Source organism: Pagrus pagrus (assembly GCF_965226575.1).
Source record: "Pagrus pagrus genome assembly, chromosome: 8".
NCBI classification, from domain to species: Eukaryota; Metazoa; Chordata; class Actinopteri; order Spariformes; family Sparidae; genus Pagrus; species Pagrus pagrus.
The window spans coordinates 27,681,414-27,701,759 of record NC_140192.1 but is presented as its reverse complement, the minus strand read 5'-3'; the positions used below and the strand labels follow the sequence as shown (position 1 = coordinate 27,701,759).

Here is a 20,346-nt window from a genome sequence, read left to right as displayed (position 1 = left end):
AAAACAGGTATTTTAAGCCAAAACATGATCTTTTCTGAACCCAATCACCAGAATGAATGTTAGCTAAATACGTTTCTGCCAAACCACAGATAAGTTAAAATGGCACATTTCTTTATCTTTATGTTTCTTTAGGATGATGGTTCCATTTCTGTCCCGTCACAACACTGTGCTTATTCTCTGTTTAGGTTTAGGCACAAAAAACACTTGGTTAGAGTTTGGAAAACATCATGTTTTGGCATATATCTGCACTTTCTACCCCTTACATTTTCAAAACAGGCTTGTTACTTTAGTTTTAATGCATCTGAGCGTGAATTATTGATTATTCACAATCCTTTTACAGCCTAAAATGTTGGTATTTGATGTCAAAACTCAACAATCAGCTATCTTTCTGGTGTGTTTACGAACAGCTTGGATAAATCCTACTGATTCTACTTAAAAAAGGTCCTACTTGCAAGAAAAGTTGATTTTTTCAGTCTCAGTCCTAACTCATCAAAAAATGTCACTCTGGGGTGACAGCTGACCCGACCTACAATCCCAAAGTGTCAGTATTTGATGGGTTCATCAACTTTCGATCGACTTTTCTTACAAATAGGACCTTTAAGTTTAATAGTCTTTGCACAAGTACATCTCAGAGCCTATACTTGAAGTATATGTACATCTACTTGAGTAAAGAATGTGTGGACTTTTGCCACCTCTGAAATATCCAGTGGTGTGACTCCAACTGTGGTTTACAAGTTGGCTTGTAATAACAATCCCACCGTTAACTGCTGACATTACATCCTGGCGACTGGCCAGGGTATTTGTACCTAAACCTATCCTGAGCATAAGCACAGCAGTCTCATGACATATAATGGAAAATTAAACCTAAAGAGACATAAAGCTGCATCATGAAGAAAGGTAAAGTTGGAATGTATCTGTGGATTTGCAGAAACGTACAATGCAAACATTTATTCTGGTGACTGGGTTGTGACATCATGATCATTTTCATTGTTGGGAACTATAATTGTGCGTGTGCAATAACTATACTTTTTGTGGAGATATAAACGTATGGTCTGACCACACACTGGTTGCACCTAAAGCAAAAAAACCTGTTCTAATAAACTAAAGTACATAAATCGTGGCCTAAAAGTAGTATCACAAGCTAGATTTGTACAAGCTAGATTTGTGTGGGGCATCTGATGAAGTTATGGGTATTGATACTACTCCAGTTTTTTGTGAAGATGTTTGCACGGTAAGAGTGTATCTGAAATCACTTTGACCAGAGTTACACGCTTTCTTCCTTTCTGGTTGACTTGGAGCTCCCATTTTCTCCTTACGGCACCAGGCTTTTGCTTCCTCCTGAATGTGTGCAGTTGCGGAGACAAATGCACTCTACAGCTGCAAAAAGCATTAGAGGTGGGGGGACAAAAGTGTTGATGTAGAGCAGTCACTTCCCTTGCTGTAATGGAGGGCTGCAACATCACTCACACAAAGGCTGGTCGACATCCAAAAGCAGCTCGTCTAGAGCCCGACAGTCAGACAAATCCCTTGAAGCCCACGCTACACTGAGGTCCATTCAGCTGCTGGAAGTCAGAGAGAGCACCAGCAGAGCCGGAGTGGCTTAGGTTACATCGTCTGTTGCTGCAAGTCATTAAAAAAGAGTCGCTGAACCCCTCTGAGTTGTACACATGGTAAGTCCATTTCCCAGGTTAAATTACAGGCCCATTGGCTGCAGCGAAAACTCACACACCATCCGTCTTCCTCTTTGGAAATTCAGGAGTTTTAAAAACAGGTAGGCAAGATGTAAAGAGATATCTTGGGGGCAAGAATACAAGCGATTGTGTGTTGGCAGATGTGACGATCAGATGTGCAGACCTCGCCGTGGATGGGCCATAAGACTTTGATGTCTGGAGAAAGGTCTCCAGGCTTTGATGTCTCGAGAAAGATCTGGAAGCTTTCATAGCCTGAAAATACACAGAAGACTGAAATGTCAGATGCATGAAGATACAACAAGCTTTATTTGCTTCATTTTTCTTTGGAATATGAGTTTACTTACCTGCAAGGGCACACAATTTCTGTCAAGAATACTAAAAACAACTGCTATTCTATACTCTGTAAACATCTTTTGTGGGATATTTAGGCATTAAGAATACCAAATGTCTCAGTAGAGACACACTAGAGAATGTGTTTTTGATGTTCCCATAGTCACCCAATGACCTTCAGTACGTCCCTGGGGTACATACCATCCTATCCCCTATGTTATACATAATGAATGGTCCCTTGTGTCTTCTTTTGGGTGGTATCCTTCATCCATGACCTTAACCAGCCTTGTGGCTTGTCCTCTAGTCAGTTGGTAGACAGGAGGCCCAAATTCATCACCACCTTTCATTCTCCTGCTCTGGCCTATATCTGATCTATGATAGCATTAATAATAACCGCTGCAGAATGCCCCGTCGCCCTCTGTGCCCTGCCCACTCCCAGCCAGCGCAGATTACCACCAGCCATTCACAGCCCATTAAAACTGTATTTACTTATCAGCCTCTCTGGGGCCGTCACTCTGTTTTCAAGACTGATGCCCAGAGGGAAGGCAAAGAGTGACCTTCCTATAGCCTGCGGCGCTGTAAGTCCCCAGTGATTTGTCCCTTTTTTTTTGCTGCCTCAACTTTACTGAAAGCAATCAGTCCGTCGACAACAAGACATAAACACTTTAATAACTCTGTAAATAGAGAGAGTTTCTTTTAAGCATCTATAATCAAGATTTTTATGTTAAAGAAATACTAAGTGATGGGATGGAACAAATTACATCTACTCAAGTACAATTCTAGGTGCTTGAGTCGGTTGATAAGTCCTATTACACTATTAGTCATGTGTTCCATTTACAGAAATTGTTTTACTTGAGAATTTCCATTTTCTGCTACTTTATACTTGAGCTCTGCTACATTTCAGAGGCAAATATTGGACATTTTACCCACTACATTTATAACTTTAATGACTCGTCACATTGCAGACTGCATGCTACACCAGAGCCCAGGTAGCACATTTTAAAACAGATTTTAATCTGACCCTAATCGTCAGAAGTGTTGAATAGTCAGATCTGACCATCAGTCAGATGGGCCATCAGTCGACCCATCGTATACAATATATAAATGTGCAAATATATGCTATGTATAATTTACTTTTACTTGTATGTTTGATATCGAATGCTACAACTTTTACTCATTTGTATGGCCGACTTTCACCTTTCACTCCTGTAAGGAGAATGCTGCAGTGCTGTTGATTGAAACTTCACCTGACTTTCCATCAGCATGGGTGTGAGAAAAAAATAACTGAATCTTCAATTTTGGGTGACCTTGCCCTTTAAGTTATTGCCGTTGTAGTTATGCAGGATATTAATGCTTTCACCATCCACAATTTATGCTAAAATACTATCAAACTGTAATAACGACAATATTCAACAGATCATTCTGTGCCTCAAAGTACGTTAGCCAGAGCAAAGAGTTCTAGTTGGGTTGACTGCCTATGTGCCATTATATTTGACTGACAGTTGGGCAATCATGATAACATAAATGGGACAAGGTGAACTTTCCTCATTCTTCCTTACACAGACAGTTATTTCTTATCAGCTGGAATGTGTCATGGTCTACTTTGGGTGTGCTTAACTTCCCCTGACCTTTAAAAGGGCTGATTATTTCCATCCACAATCTTCACTCAGCAATACGCAGCCAGCACAAAAGGATATTAGGCCCGGACCTGCTGGTCTGATAACTCCAGCTCTCGGTATGGAAGTGACGGAAACCAAACCACAATGCCCTGCCGCCACTCTATTATCATCCCCCTGCATCCGCCTTCACCTTCACCATTGGTATTATGTCACCTCTCACCTCAGCAAGTGCAGCTTTTTCAGGGGCTGAAAGATTCTGTGTGTTCTGGTTTATTACATCTTAAAAGTACTTTGTAACCACAGTAATTAACTTCTCCTTTATGCATCACCCTCTCGGGACAAACTACACAGCTTTGCATAGCCCAGAGTACTTTGCAGCTGTGTAAATCTCCTCGGTGCAGGGGAACTCCCATGCCTCACGCTCCCCTGATGGCGCTATTTGATAAAAATAGAGACAATCCAAAGGGGAACCAACAGGTCTAAATGTTTAATAGATTCTTATTTTACATGTAGTGATCTCGTAATCACAGCTTCGAGGGGGGTCACATCTATCACCAAGGGAACAAATGAAAGTCTCATAGTGTCCTGCTTCCTCTCACCTCAGGAGGAAATGTGAACCAGATAAATGATGGCCTTGTTTCAGGGGAGGCTCAATCTATTGCAAACGATTTGTGGCCAACAAAGTAATTTCGATACCGTTCTTTGTATTGATAGATGGGGTCTAAATTTAATAAAGAGCCAATTTACTCGTGAGGGGCTATAGGAATGGAACTGCAGTTATCTTCCCTCTTTTTTCCCTCTTTACCTCCATCCTGCAATTCAGCTCAAAATTAGATGGAAGGAAAAGGACAAACAGCACAAAGGGTGATATTTTTGACAGGTTTTTGACTATCACCATTACTCTTCGATTCCTATAATCCCACTGAATTGTTTCATCACTTACAGTATTGAGAGAGGTTAAATGACTTCATCATGTGAAATGTGCCGAATTTGTGAGTTATTGGCATGTGGAATTTCAAGCTTAATAGAGGACTAAAGCCAGAAAATAGCTCAGTAGCTCAGTTCATATTATCTTGTGTTTTTTCTCTATTTCCTCAGGGAGAATACACACAACATTGGCTTAGAGGATTTCTGCAAAAGCAGTTTCAAATAATACGTTTTGAAGACCACAGGCTCTTGAAATGCAATCCATTGTGAGTGACACTGACACTGACGCTGTGCCAAGTGATGTTCATTAACTTCCTTAAAGGTCATATGGATAATTGCATTTTTATGTAGACAATTTTTAAATGAAATAATACCCCTTTTCCACTGGTCAAAAATCCCACTTAAACCCCCTAAGATCAGGCTTTTGTGTGCAATGGGAATGTGTACACCCGGGTCAATTGACTCTGCAGTAGTCACAGGTTTCTATCACCTCAGCTCGGCTCAGGTTTGATCTAAACATGAGACCCGGGTGAACACGCTAAATTCTGCTGTGCGAAGTGATGACCCGTTTTCAACATAATGCAGATGCGGATGCGGTCTTTTCAAGGACGTGTTATTACCCAGGCCCCCCAGGACAAGTACCAGGGTTTGAAGCCAGTTTTTGCAGTGGACAAACTGTGTAATTAATCATCATGTGATGCACTGGGGTCCAAAGAGACTTTTTCCCATAAGCTAACATTGTGAAAGAAGCATCTGTAAAACTGTGGATGAATTTTTTTGAGCTTCACAACCCCCACAAAATGACTTGTTTGACCGTCATAATTTAAGCTATTAGATCTGATAACATTTTGAAAGTCTAGAAGTTTTATCGGGCGCTAAACTAAAGTTAGTCGGTTCCGTCAGCGGAGGTCTCTGGTGCGCAGGCTCTATGGGCCCCACAATGCAGAAGCTATGCGTAAAACAGTCGAGTCCTATGAAAGCTGTTTAGTGGTGTTTTGCATCCACAAAAGCTCAACTTGCCAGGCCCGGCTATGAAAATATCTGGATTGCAAACCGCGGGGGCTGTGACGCTCAAAAGAATTTATCCACCATTTTATAGACGCTTCTCTCACAATGGGTCTATTCTAACGCTTCAGATAAAAATCACAGACGGACTGCCTGCAGGAAGTGGGTATTAAGATCCAAAATGATTTTGTTTATCTCTGTGTAAGATTTCTGACAGCTGGTTCCAGCTTCTAACAAAGTTTATGAGCCAATAGTATAACACCACTGGTATCTTGTTTTGTCAGCTTCAAGCGTCTCGGTAGTTGCCAGTTTGTGCTAGCTAGCATCGCTAGGCAGTGCAAAAAACTGGCAACCACTTGAGAGAGCAGATGATTGGAGGAACAGCGGTGTGGTGAGGTGAATGCAATGGAAGAGGGGATGGCATGCCACATTTAGTGGCTGGATGTAATGAATGTGTTGGAGAACTGTTGCTTTAATGTAAAAAGAGCAGTTCACCCAAAAATAACAATTCAGTCGGGTAAAGTTTCAAAGTCGACAAAACATTTCTGGAGCCTCACAGCAAAACAGCATTGCAGCATTCTCCTAAACAACTGAAGTAGCTGGGGACTTGTTTTAAAACATAAAGACAACAACTACAAAAAAGATGACATGGCTCCATACAGCCATACAGCATACAGAGATCTCATATTGATGATATAAGACATTATTTACACTAAGCTAAGAGCGTCTGAAGTGGTTGAACAAGCTCAACCACATGTCCAGGGGTGTAATTAATGTTTTTTCTGGGCTTCCAAAGACTTGGATTATGCTGGACGAGCTGTATGGAGCCATTTTTCCCGCTTTAAAACAAGTCCCCAGCTACTTCACTTGTTTAGTAGAATGCTGCGATGCTGTTTTGCTGTGAAGCTCCAGGAATGTTTTGTGGATTATGAAACCTCACTTGACTTTTCATCAGCTTGGGGGTGACTAGATAACAACTTAATTTTCATATTTTGTTTAGCCTTTCCTCATGCAAACCTCAGAACTGGAAAAGGGGGCTCTGCAGCTGATATCAGCTTTTTTCATGGCCAATCACAGGATGTGTCTGCCACCTACTGTTACTGTTGTCTCACATGAAACAGTATGCTCTTGTGACCACAGGGTGGCAAAGGTTCAAATTAACCTCAGAGTTGAAAAAATAGAGGGAAACCCGACAGGTGTGTGCACAAAGACTCACGACCTAATCAGTGTCAGATTGGAAAAGGTGAGGTAGAACAGATTATTCATGAGCACATGGCTCGAAAAATTAGGGTAAATTGAGTGTGGCTGGAGGATAGCAAAAGAGACTTCAGCCACATTAAAGAGATTCTGAGCAATCTGCCATCCGTTTAGGGAACACTGCTTTATTGATCAGGCGATGTGAAAATAATAATTGTCCTGAAAGTGATAGAATTAGAATGAATCCAACCTCGATTAAACAACTGAATTCTGTTTTCCACCTCAGAGGAGGAGTTCTCAGCACACCAAACTGATTCTCCAAGTACCGTTCGTTTGCGTCGCTGCCCACGTCGACATTTACACGATTGGTTATGTTTGTTTTCATGCATGTGCAAATCGTGCACTCATGCATGTGCTGTGTAATAACAGATGTGCAGCATTGATTCCAAGCTCAGAGACCGGGGCGTGCTGAGGCCTGTGTCGCTCTGCTGCCACCTAAAGACAGAGTTTCGATTAACTGGCATTTGGTCAGCAATCATACAAGCATACTGGACTTTACGTACAGAATACACACAGATGCAGTCAAAGCATTGACATTATCCCTGTTAATGTGTCTAACATCTTTAAAACACATTTTAAATGACAGAATCTCTGTTTGCATGTCTTATTAAAACAACAGGGACAATATGAGCTTCATATACACACTGGCCTAAAACATTTACTTTAAGTATTATAATTACATGTAAATATTACATCTAATATTACATAAATTCAATGCAAGGGTCACATTTAATGCAAAGTTTTTCTATCATGTTGAGTCAATGTGTATTAATGAAATAACTTAGTGTGTGATTAATACAGGAGACAGAATGACCATGTGAAATGCATTGCTTTTATGTCTAATACTCAAATAATTAAAAACACTTGAATAAACACGTTTATGCAGAAGCTGCACTTAACTTTATATGTTATAATTGAATAAACATATAAGGTTTATGAATAAGTTTGCACTGGTCTAATTTAATCAGACTAAGTTATTCAGTTTATTCACATTGGCTAGACATGATGCATTAAATCTGACGCTTTATGTTGAACTTAAAGGAGACCTATTATGCTTTTTCATTTTCTTGCTTTTCTTCAGTGTTTATGTCATTTCTTGTGCATGTAAAACACCTTGAAAGTTAAAAAGGTCCAATTCTGCATCAACAGAAGCTCCTCTCTCCCACAGAAAACACTGCTCCTGAAACGCCTCGTCAGTAGTCGCCTTTAATTCCATGACTTTGTGACATCGCACTGCGTCACCATGTCACACATTTTATACCTGCCAACTAGCTTAAGAATTTAAGAATTCGAAATTTAGAGCAGCTGCTCTGTTGTTGTTGGCGGTGTTGGGTCAGGCATGTGTGAGCTAACCAATCAGAGCAGACTGGGTGTTCAGGAGGGGGGCCTTAAAGAGACAGGAGCTGAAACAGAGCACTTCAGACGGAGGGGTGCTACACCACTGGACAGTATAAAAACTGATGTGTTTTTTGAGCAATAAAGCATGTAAACCTATTTTAGTAGCAGTGCAAAATAAAATTATGAACCTGAGGATAAGTATAATGCTGTGTAAATTTCATTGTGGTCACTAAAACAGCTGCAAACAGAAACTTCATATTCTGCTTTTCTTGTTACTGAACTTGCATTTGTTAAAGTCAATAAAAAAAAAATCCACTTTGGCAGCATTTATCTTGACACTCAAACCAAACACCCCATATTTAACACCTCCTCTTTGTTTTCATTCGATTCACCGCTCAATCAAAAATAATTTCATTTCTTGAAGTGTTGGTCTCACACTTTTAAAAGGATGTGTCGGTTTAAATAATGTGTTTTTCACAGCAAGACGTTTGCACAATTTTCCAAAACATGATACAGTCAGCAACAATATGCGTTGTGTTAAAATGCACTGTCATTAACATATGCTGTGTTCAAAATCAGACACACAGATGTGTTGAAAATGACATCTTTTGTAGGAGAGCACTCCTACTCCTTGAGAACTGTCGATCTCAAAGCGAGCCATCTGTCACCGAACACAGGCACGGCAGGGGTTGCTTTACTAGACAAGACAAAGGCGACTGGTGGCAACCAGATGCTGTCAGCATAACAGTTGTCAAAAAAAAAAAAAAATCTTAAAGCTGCTGTCTGAAACTTATGTGCAATATGGATGGAACACATTTTACAACTGTTTCTTAATATTTTTTCCGTAACAACAGTGTTAATCAATGGCCTGATCTCTGGAAGATAGGGACAAAATGATGCACGTTATTATGGTTTGTTGAATACATGACAGAACATGCAGGTACATGTGAATTATGCTCTATGAAATTTGACATCTGCAGCCATTTAATACATTATGCTGTACAGTTTTAATGATCAAACATGCTTATTGCTTACTCACTAACAGGGGACATTCATTAAGTCTGACATATGTTCACAGCTGAGAGTTGGGAAGTCTCTACGGAGCGGAATATTTTTCTGATGTGTAAATATTCATATAATTATCCAAGATTATATCAAAATTCTAACGGTGTAGCTGACACTATGCCTCCTGTCCAACATTTTGTGCTATCTGCCAGACGCTGTTGAATTTTTCATGTGTCATTTTGATGTATGCCCCACAGGTGAGCATCATTTTAGGACACACACTTAGCAAATGTTCCTCTTACTGTGATTTAAGTGCAACTGTAAAGTATCCTAATTGTTACACTTTTCCCTTCCCTTTCAAATTCAGACAACCCAGTGTTAATAATAGTGACGGAATGTAAGTAAGTACATTTACTCAATTTCTGTACGTTTTGAGTTACGCCTACTTGTACTTTATTCTTCCACTCTACATTTTGGAAGCAAATATTTTACGTTTACTCATTTATTTGATAACTTACTTACTTTTCAGATTGCATGCTGCATTGGAATGAAAGTAGTATATTATTTTATTAATTTATTGGAAATCAGAACAAAAACGAAAACACTGATAACAAAAATCAGTAAAATGGTGAAATCGGATACAATCAGTGTTGTATAAAGTACCCAAAAGTCATACTTAAGCAAGAAAAAAAGTTCTTTGGTAAAAGTGAAAGTTGTCCAAACGAATAGTAGGCTATTTGAGTAAAAGTCTAAAAGTATCTAATATATCAATGTACTGAAGTATCAAAAGTGCAAGTATTAGCAAATTATACATATATTCACATGTATGTACTGTATAATATGTGTCGACTGATTATCGGATCTGATATTCAGCATTTTTCTGATTATTGGAATCAGTTTTTTTTTGTTTTTTGAAAAAAATCTGATTGGCAATAACATAAATTGTTTTTAAAAAAAACCTGCTTAGTCTCTGATGCAGTATGCAATCTGTATGTATGTAATCAAAGTAACTAGTAACTAGAGTTATTCAATTTATGTAGTTGAGTAGAAGTACAATATTTGCCTTCAAAATGGAGTGGAAGTATAAAGTAAAGTAGCAGAAACAGAAGAGAAACACTCAAGTAAAGTACAAATACCTCAAAATTGCACTAAAAAAAAAAAAAAAAGCATGGTACTTGAGTAAATCTATTTAGTTACATTCAATCACTGGATACGATAATCTGTTGACCCATTCTATACAGAATATATACACACATTTAAATATAGCCTGTGCAATTTATTTTTATTTGTACTTTTGATTCTTATGTACATTTATTGCCAGAAAATTACTTTTAATACTTAAGTAACCATTTAATATCAGATACTTGAGGACTTTATTCAAATACTATTCATATGGTTGACTTTCACTTCTACCAAAGTAATAATTTAAAACTATATATTTACTTTTTCTCAAGTATGACGTTTGAGTATTAACACTGGTTAATACTAGACTTTAGTTTCAAAGGTAGAAACATCAGCCCTTTCGCTATTGCTTCAGGACAAAGCGGAAGTGGAACCTTCGTTACCCTTGTGTTTTAAAGGGGAACGAAAACAGCGTCGGACTGATATGGGCGTGGTGGAGCTTTCCTGTTTTGAAGGTAAATGACTGGCGTGACTGTCAGAGTGAGTTCCTATTAACTTGGCTTGTTTGATATCTTAAAAAACCTTCCATTAATAATTTAGCAAGTGAGTAGCGGTACATTGAGCTAGCAATGCTAGAGCTGAGTTTGGCGGCTAACATTCGCCTTTCAGCTAACAATAAAACTTTTCTCTTTAATCATAAATGCAGCTTTGGCAAGTTAGCTAGCCAAATGTAACGGTAAACAGCTGCCGGTAAAATAAAGTTGAGCTAACGTTCCGTCTTGAGAGCAGAAATGGCAGATGTACTCATTAGTGTGATATGATTTTCTATAAAGCCTATAATACGTTAGCGAGTCAGCGTCAAGTGCCGCCCATTTCCAAAACACATTTTTCAGCTGTATTCAAGAGATAACGTCAGACAAGTTGATCTGATGTGACCTGCACGCTCTCTCACTTTGACACGCCCTCTGTCCATAACTTCCGTATTGTTTCGTTTTGGTTTTTAGTTACTGGTTGAAGATTCGTGTCGTAAAGCCATGCCTTTCCTCCATGGGTTTCGGAGGATCATTTATGAGTATCAGCCGCTGGTGGACGCTGTCATGAGCGTTGTCGGACTGGAGGAAGGAGATGGTGGTCACGATGGCAGGTGATACTGAAGCCACAGTTTTATTTGACAGTCAGCTGTAAAGTGTTGCTCTGTTGTTTAATTGTCTCTTAATTGTCTTGTGTTATAACCTCTGCCAGTGCTAAATGCATTTGATGGAAACACTGGTGGCGTTTCATACACTTACATGAGTCTGCTCTGTGCAGCTCTCTGGTGGAGCTTCTGGAGCGGGAGTCCCAGTCAGAGGTGTTTTTGGAAGGCATCAGCTATGCTCTGTTTAAGATGGCAGAGCAGGGACTGGTGAACGCTGCTGAAATCCTTCTACGCTTTGGAGCTGATCTAAACTTTGAAGGTGAGAAATGATGTGTGAGGATGCTTTAAACACATTGTACAACAAGCACATGAAAAAGGAGCTGTCAGCCGGAGAAACCAGTCTACTTATATGAGTAGTATGACGCACTCAGTCAGCATTTCTGTTACACTGAGGCCCTGTTCCCACCTGGTATTATCATCCGTTCTGAGTGATCCGATCACAAGGGGACAGCTCTAAGTGCATCCGTTCCCACCTGGCATTAACATGCGTCTCCACATGCGTCTCCAGTCAGTATTGGTTTGGATCTCACTCCCCCGTTCTATATGCAAATAAACACATGCATCATTTTCGTTTGTGAAGACCAAATGTGTTTTTTTAGGCAGCAATGCACTAAACCATGTCTAGTCGACCGGAAAAACGAAGAAGAACAAGGCCCTTCCTGTCTGTCGAAAATTAAAAGAAGAATAACACTGCACAAATCACAACAACACAGGCCGGCAAACCAAGTTAAAGAAGATGTTTGAGGTACTCGTAATATATCTCCATGGGCTCTTCGAAATTCTCAGATGCCATGGACAAAGCCAGCTTACACAATTTGAGAAACAACTGGAGATGAGAGAAAGTCTACTTAGGCGTCTTTGTACATTAAGTTTTATGCTCATTTGAGTGATCTCTGTTAATTCTGTCACCTCTGTAAATTGAGTGCAGTACAATCACTAAAATATCTGTTTGCCTTTATATTAATGAATGAATTTTTTTTTTTGGTCACAAAAATAAAGTTGAACTATGTCATGTGAGCATAAGTGGCAGATAAATTCATTAGTATAATTTGGTTTTCTGTAAAGCGTTAGGCACACTTCCTCTACATCTGGGACTTATTTCTGTTCCAGGAGTTTTATCGCCTCCAGTTGTACACCCTTAGGGCCAATAGCACGTGGCACATTACCGAAAATAGAAATAAAAACAAAAACAAACAATAGGTTTTTTAGGGAAATATACTTTTCCTTAAAAAGATTATCATGGTACAATAACTGTCTCTGAACATATGATGGTTTCATGGCATATCAGAATCAGATTTTGTCAGTGCAGTAGTGTTACAACTGTGCAAGATGCAGTCACAAAACTTTACAGGTGTAGTTGAGATCAAAATGATGGCTGTGGTCCAGCCCATGAGTATTGAGTACCACTTGTACTTGTGGCCCTTTGACCATTGACTGTTTAGCCCATTTATTAGTTTGATATGTTGCTAAGCACAAAAATACTCTAATTTCATAAGAAAGTTGTAACCTAGGCTTTTTAAGCAGAGGGAAGTTAAGAGACACAAATTGACAAGCAACTTCTAAGATTAAAACTAACAAAGCAGAAAAAAAGGTGTATTGTTTTATGCATTTTAATTCAAAGCTTTACAGTTCAGACATTCTTTGTCTGAACTGTAAAGCTCTGAATGTCAGGCCCCTTGGCACTTCACTATTTTTTCCAAATATGGCCTCTCGATAAAATAAGTTGAATAGGCCTGGAGTACATCAACATGTTGGCGTGCAGCACGGCTGGTCTCTAGTTATCATTATAATCAGTTAAAATGACCCTTGAAGCAATGAAACAGGAAATGTCTTTTGGTAGAACAAACACTTTATAATTTTACAAAAAAAATGATGTCCTGACAGACATGAAACTTATTATAAACTTGAAATATTTTTTACCTTAAGACCCTGTTGCAATGGGATCACACCAGCCACGATGCCCATCGACACAAGTAGTCATTACTATATTACTATATGAGTACTCGGTACTGATGGTTGGGACCGTACCCATCTTCAAACTTGGCCCTCATTTTTATCTCAACTACATACCTGCAAAGTTTTGTGACTGCATCCAGCATGGTTTGATGCTATTAGCTGGCAAAAATCTGTTCACAGGCAGACAGACAGACAGACATGTAAAGACCTGGCAAAATATTCAGAACTGCTTCTGTGGTAGTTCCCACTACAATGGTTGTCTCCAGGACCACATTCTGCCATGATGACACACACACACACTCACAAAGTGAAGACATTACCAGCCCACACTGTCGCGACTGGTAATAACATTGACACAGTAGAATTCAGTTCCATAGATAGATAATCATATTCACATGGTGTGATAACTGTCAATTTTCATACCACTATAGGAGGTGACACTGGTATACCACTGCAACCTTATCTGTATCCCTACAACTAGCACTAACAATTTGTCATATAAGCTAGAAAAGACAATTAAATTAAAGATTGCGCTAAGAACATGAGTGGGTCTGCCATTTTCACATTTTATTCAAGGAGCTGCAGTGATAAATTAAGCATATTCACTTGTCTACATACACTTGAGAAAATAAGCCTCCTGGTGGAAAGTGCAGCAGTTCTTGCTGCTGTCATGAAACCAGCCAGGGCTCATCCAAACTCTGCTGTGGTGACCTCTAGTGGAAGCAAAAGTGCCTTTCCCCAGGGACATAATTAGTGGATCCTGGCAGAGGCGGCTTCATTCATCTTTTACTTTTCTTGAATGCCTCTTTCCAGAAAGTTAACACTGACAAATGCTCCCACATAGCATGCAAAAATGTTCCATTTCCTCCGAGTATTTGCATTCCTTTGCCCCCATATTAAAGAATATGCTGTCTGGTGCCAGCTATCAGAGAGGCACGGTGATGAAGCGTGAACATATGTAGTTATGATAGATACAAGTCCCATACGTGGCAATTAATAATCCGTGCACTGATAATAATTTATACATAACAGACCATTTGTGAGGAATAAAAAGACACCTGCAGTAACAAGCTGTGCTCTCTGCTGCTGGGAAACCACAGTGAGTTACAGGTGCAGTTATGTTACATATGAAGGTTTATTAGCTGCCTTTATATTGGATTGCTGCCAGCTTCTGGGGGGAGAGAGCCCAACACACAACAGCTTGAGAAAAGACTAGCAAATATTCACCATTTGTTAACACATATGCTGCATTTGAAATTTGTGTTGTTTGTTGCCCCAAAACATTACTGAAGTGTTGTAGCTCACAGCTGTTCTATTGCTTGTGTATTGTCGTGTTTCTGTTATTGCGTCTCCTTTTATATATTTGTTTTTGCTCTCTGTGTTTCTTTGTGTTTTCTCCATTTGTAATGTGTTTCTGTGCTTGTATTTGTTGGTGAATATGTTTCTCGTGTTAGCTCGTGTTTTCTCAAGAGGAAGTTATGATGTTTGAGAGTATGTTGTAGCGTTGGCCCAATACTGGATTTTCTCACTTCGATACAGTAACTTAGAAAATATTGATATTCAATACTGTTTTCGATACCACAGGGAAAAACTTACACAACATTTTTTATTAAAAGATAAATATAACAAGGCTGTAACATGACAACGAGGTACAACTTTTCTATTCTTGGCTAGTAGCAGAGAACAGAATGGCTGTTAAGCCACCCATATAAACAGCACCTACGTAAAAGTCTTCAAGTATCTGATATTAAATACACTTAAGTATAGAAAGTACAAATTATGCATTTATTTATACTCAAGTAAAGTACAAGTACCTTAAAATTGTACTTAAGTACATTACTTGACTTGTACGTTCCATCATTGGCAATCAAAGAGTGCTACAGTGATACTTTAGCTACTTAAATGACTGACATGATCAAAACTATTGGCAGTTGTTTTTCTGTCATTGAATGGGTTCAATAATTACACACTGTTGTCTGCTACCTCACACTAATGTCACGCTCTTTTAGAAACATTGTTTTTTGTATCTTTACATCAGGATTTAAAAGTAATGTTTGTGTGTCAACCTGCTCTCAAAGAGAAGAGAGAGCGAGAGCGCAGCTAGTGCCTGTTCATCGATACTGGAGAAAATGAGTATTGAAACACTTTATTCATAAAGTTCAGAATCAATGTGCTTCTGGAAATTAATATTTTAATAACACTAGTAAGTTGTGTATCCTGTGTGTTTGCCCATATACCTAAATCAGACTTTATCAGAAATCTTAGTCTGTCTGATTTTATATTTCATCCCTGTGACACAGACTCAATATAATCTTTGTGTCTACTCTGCAGACCCAGTGTCTTACTACAACCCTCTACATATAGCAGTTTTGAGGAACAGGCGGAACATGGTGAGGCTGCTGGTCGGGCACGGAGCAGACATTGAAAAGAGAGACAGGGTGAGGCAACTTTGCACTTGTGTTTATGTCCTCTCTTAATTTCATAGTATCTCCTCTGTTTTCTCAGCATTTTATGTTAACAATCTACTTGGCAGATCCATGAGAGCAGTCCTTTGGATCTCGCCAGCGAGGAGTCGGAGAGGCTGCCCTGCCTGCTGGCCCTGCTCGATATGGGTGCTGATGTGAATGCGAAGGATAAACATGGTAAATTTACATTAGCCAGCCTAATTAAGAAATATTCATTCTTGCATTCATTCATTCTGAAAACTGATTTCTGTGCTTTATTCACCAAAGGAAAAACTCCTCTGCTCCATGCCTTGGCGAGCAGCGACGGACTCACGGTGCACAACACTGAGAACATCCAGCTGCTCCTTCAGAGAGGTACCGACTGTGAAACGCTCTTCATCTTCACTCCTCGTCTGCTTTTGGTCATTTAAATATCCTATCAGAGGATCAGGGTTAATCCACTACAGTCAGAAGATGTGTTAGTATACACACCTGTCCACCTGTATGCATTTTTAGGTCAGTGGTTACCAGGCTAAAATATTCACAAGCAGTTGTCAGTAACTATGTCTGCTGGTGACTTTCCACCACGGATAGCCTGACAAATGGAGATCTTTCATTTCGCCCTCCAAACATTTGTTTTCTTGTGTCAAAGTGCGAGTGACACATCTGATTTTAGTGACCAGTGTGTCCGGACTGAGACACATCTGGAGGAATCTGATTTGAATTGCATTTCAACCAACTGAAAATGTGGCTCTGATCAGATTTCCAAAGATCACATTTCATGTGGTTTTTTGCTGTCCGGACTTTCTAAAATCAATCTGGATACAATCTGGATATGCCAAAAAAATTATTTGGGCTGGCAGTCTAAAGAAGGCCTAAAAGTCAGGATATCTCATTCTCTCCTTTAGAATTTTACTATTTTCTCTCTCTCCCTGTTTTTCTGTTAATCTTTCTAGCAAGTCCTTCAACTTTGTGCATACTAAATGTCCGGAGTACCCTTTTACCATAAGCAGCAAAAAAGCTGTAAACGGTAAATAGTCAGTAGTTTTGTTAGTTTTATGAATTACCTTAACAGTTACTCAGTAGTTAATAGAGTTGTTGATAAATATTATCTATTGATAAGTAGGGTTGGGCGATGTCTGACAAATTTGCATATGACGATGTCGACAGTGAAACATTGTGATGGACAATGACATTGTTGTTTATGAATCTGAGGCAGCGTGTCCCCTCAGTGTTGTTGTAAGGCAGCATTTGCATATTAGCTCACCACTGTAGCCGCCGCTGTTTCCCACCATTGCTCTGTCATGACTCTCCAACTGTGTCACTCTGCAGAGAAAACCATCTCCCATTACCACCGACATACATCCCTGTGCCAGGTTTAAAAGCATCCTCGTCTCTGCACCACATGTCCGTAACTTAGCTTGGTTCAGCCTCATATGCATAAAACAACGTTGGCCGAATAGCCAAGGAAGCTAAACTAAGAAAAAAACTGTCTAAAAACGGCATGACTGAGAGAAACAGCGGCCCGCTGCTGCCACAAATTTAACCGAGTGTCTTGGGTTCGCCGAACTGAGCTGGTTTAATAAGAAAATAATAAACGGGACATGGAGATGTAATGTTAGTGCACTGAGCAGCAACATACTTCTTTTCATTTCCTCTCCCCACACATCGCAAACAACAACAACTCTTGCCCTACGGCAACTCTGAGGGGACACGCCTCTTAACTGTGCTCTCTTGTGGGGAGCCTTTTGAATCACGATGTTACGATGGTCAGGGATAATCCTATTGATAAATCGGCTTATTTCAAATTCACTATCTAAGGCACATGTGCACATAACTGTAGTTTGCTCACAGATGTGGTTCTGAGTGATGTTTTCTTCACTGCAGGTGCTGACGTTAATGCTGCTACTGTAGACGGTGAAACAGCTGAGTCCTCGTTGGTGTTTCTGGTTAAGGAGGCCCTGGAGGCCAGCGTGGAGGATGCCGCTGAGATTGGTAACTTCTGCTTGAAAACCACACAGCTGCTGCTGGCTCACGGTGTGGACCCCAGCTGCTGTCTGAATGAGGATGGCGAGCCCTCCCTTACTCAGACAAGCCTGGAGCACTTTGACCTGCTCTTCCCTCTGGCTGTACTCATAATCCAGAGCAGAGCATCTTTGGTTTGCTCCTATCACGGCGGCTCCTGTTGGTCGGGTTATAGCCTCCTTTTCCAGCGGCTCCAAACAGCCCTGCAGCAGTGCTCTGATCAAAGTCACGCCTCCGAGCTCCTGGAGCAAGCTGAGGTGCTGCTCGACTTAGCGAGGGTAGACATCCCAGCTCTTCATCTGCCTTCAAGGCTGGAGCTCCTTGGGCCCGGTCAGGACTCTCACCCCTACACTGAGGCACTGATGGACCTGCACAACCGCGTAGTGGAGCACGAAACAAGCCCTGCTGCTCTGCGATGTCTTTGCAGAGCATTCATAAGGAGCCATCTACAGCCTTGGCCTCTGGAAGACAGAGTCAAAGCCTTGCCTTTACCAGACAGACTGAAAGACTTTCTTCTTCCTGAGCACACATATACCCCGAAGCCTGGCTGGGACTGCTTCAAGCCCCAACATAGCCAGCGCTGACCGTATGAGCTACTAGCTGGTAGCGTTTGAAATAAAACGGGAAAAAAATGCCCTATGTGAATGAACCTACAGTAAATGATGAAAAAACGCTGCGGCCCATGTTAAGTTCTAATTCTGTGTTGTCTGTGCCAGATTTAGACAAATGTGTATATGTTTACGAAAAAGGAAGAGTTCATCCATACATGAAAATTCAGTCATTATCTTCTCACCCTCGTGCTGATGGAAGGTCAGGTGAAGTTTTGTAGTCCACAAAACATTTCTGGAGCTTCACAGCAAAACAGAGTTGCAGGCTTCTCCGAAACAACTGGAGTAGCTGGAGACTTGTTTTAAAATGCAAAAAACAACTGAACAACAGAAAATGGCTCCATACAGCTTGTGCAGCGTTATCCAAGTCTCCTGAAGACCTGAGATCCCAAATTGATTTCAAAAGACATTACTTACTCCCTCAACACGTGGTTGAGCTCGTGCTCGTGCACCCACTTCAGACTGGGAGAGCTTTTAGCTTAGCAGCTACAGTGAAGCTTTCAGTTTAAAAAAAGGCTAAAATATCGCCTTTTTAGATCAATTTGGGATCTCTTTCTGGTGTTTCTTTTTTTTTGAATACCAGTTAAAACATTTGAAACCTCCATTAAAAAAACAATTACTATTTAATATCAAAGAAACATAAAAGAATATTCAGCTATGAATAAGAGAGGACACAAACCACATTTTGAATAAAAAGGCCGGAACGCCAGAGATGGTGATGGTGAAGCCAATCGGCTGATCCAGGGAGGATATCAACCAATCGCAATGCAAAACAGCTGAGACTCACAAAAGTCTGGACCGATTCGGTGTGGCTGCAGACGGACTTAAAATGAATATAGAAGAGTATGATAATACACTAATGCACAAGATTACCAAGAAAGGTGAGGTATCCAAACGTTGCAGCACTCTGGATTGAGCTACAAATGAAATTGTTGTTGTGAAACTGCTCATGTGTAGTACAAGTATAACTTGTGGGAATAAAGCGCTTTTGGTCTTTGTTAGCCCGGATTAACTGTCTGGGGCTGTTGCCAAGATGGCTGCCGAGTGACAAGACTTTCCTAAAAGGACTTTTGCTCCCTTTGGAATGCAGGGTTCAGTTGGACTTTTTTTTACATTTTAAAACAAGTCCTCAGCTACTCCAGTGGTTAGGAGAATTCTGCAACACTGTTTGACTGTGAAGCTCCAGAAATGTTTAGTGAAACTGCGACCTACTTTCCATCGACATGGGGGTGAGTAGATAATGACTGAATTTTCACTTTTGGTTGAAATATTCCTTTAAGACACAAATTGATGTCTGTACAAATTAGCCTTTGACTTGTAACTAAGTTTTCACTGTTATGGTTAAACTGCTGTATAGTCAACTAAACCATATTCATGTGTAAAAGAAGTTGCAATCCACCACAAAAGCCACCAGATGGCAGTGTTGTTCCTGCATATCACAAGCAGCTCAGATGTCCAGGTCAAAGATTTAGTTATTCACAGAGCAGCCTATTACAGTTGTTCCAGCGCGGGAGGCTCCATCTATATTTTATCTCCTCAACATGATGATGCTGTATTGTGGAAGTTGTGTATCTTCTTTGTAAATTCGAAGGGGACCAATAAACGGCAATGTGTCTCAACATCAGTTTCTCGTGAGGCTGTTATATCCTGTAAGAGCAGTTTGACATTATTTCATATTTATCGACATATTACTGCTTGTGACTGACCAGGTAGGGGCAGTAAACTCACCTGTTATAGAGGAGTATTTGGAGCTATATATTTACCTCGTGGTTGTTTTCATACACCAAACATCAGTTGAGTGAACGCTGAAATAAAGAAGCAGGG

General features: G+C 40.1%; 1 protein-coding gene across 2 annotated transcripts; it reads left to right on the top strand.

Annotated features, from left to right (window-relative positions):
- The first annotated feature begins 10,728 nt into the window (after positions 1 to 10,728).
- Positions 10,729 to 20,141, top strand: asb6 (ankyrin repeat and SOCS box containing 6). Of its 2 annotated transcripts, none has more exons than XM_084361115.1 (7): positions 10,729 to 10,809; positions 11,299 to 11,438; positions 11,603 to 11,748; positions 15,777 to 15,883; positions 15,979 to 16,087; positions 16,178 to 16,264; positions 17,777 to 20,141. In XM_084361115.1, the coding sequence occupies exons 2-7, from the start codon at positions 11,329 to 11,331 to the stop codon at positions 18,496 to 18,498; spliced, it is 1,281 nt and encodes a 426-aa protein (XP_084217241.1). In that variant the 5' UTR covers positions 10,729 to 10,809; positions 11,299 to 11,328; the 3' UTR covers positions 18,499 to 20,141. The 2 variants fall into 2 exon arrangements, with proteins under 2 accessions (XP_084217241.1, XP_084217240.1); XM_084361114.1 differs by having other exon boundaries at positions 10,764 to 10,834.
- The last annotated feature ends 205 nt before the right edge of the window (positions 20,142 to 20,346 follow it).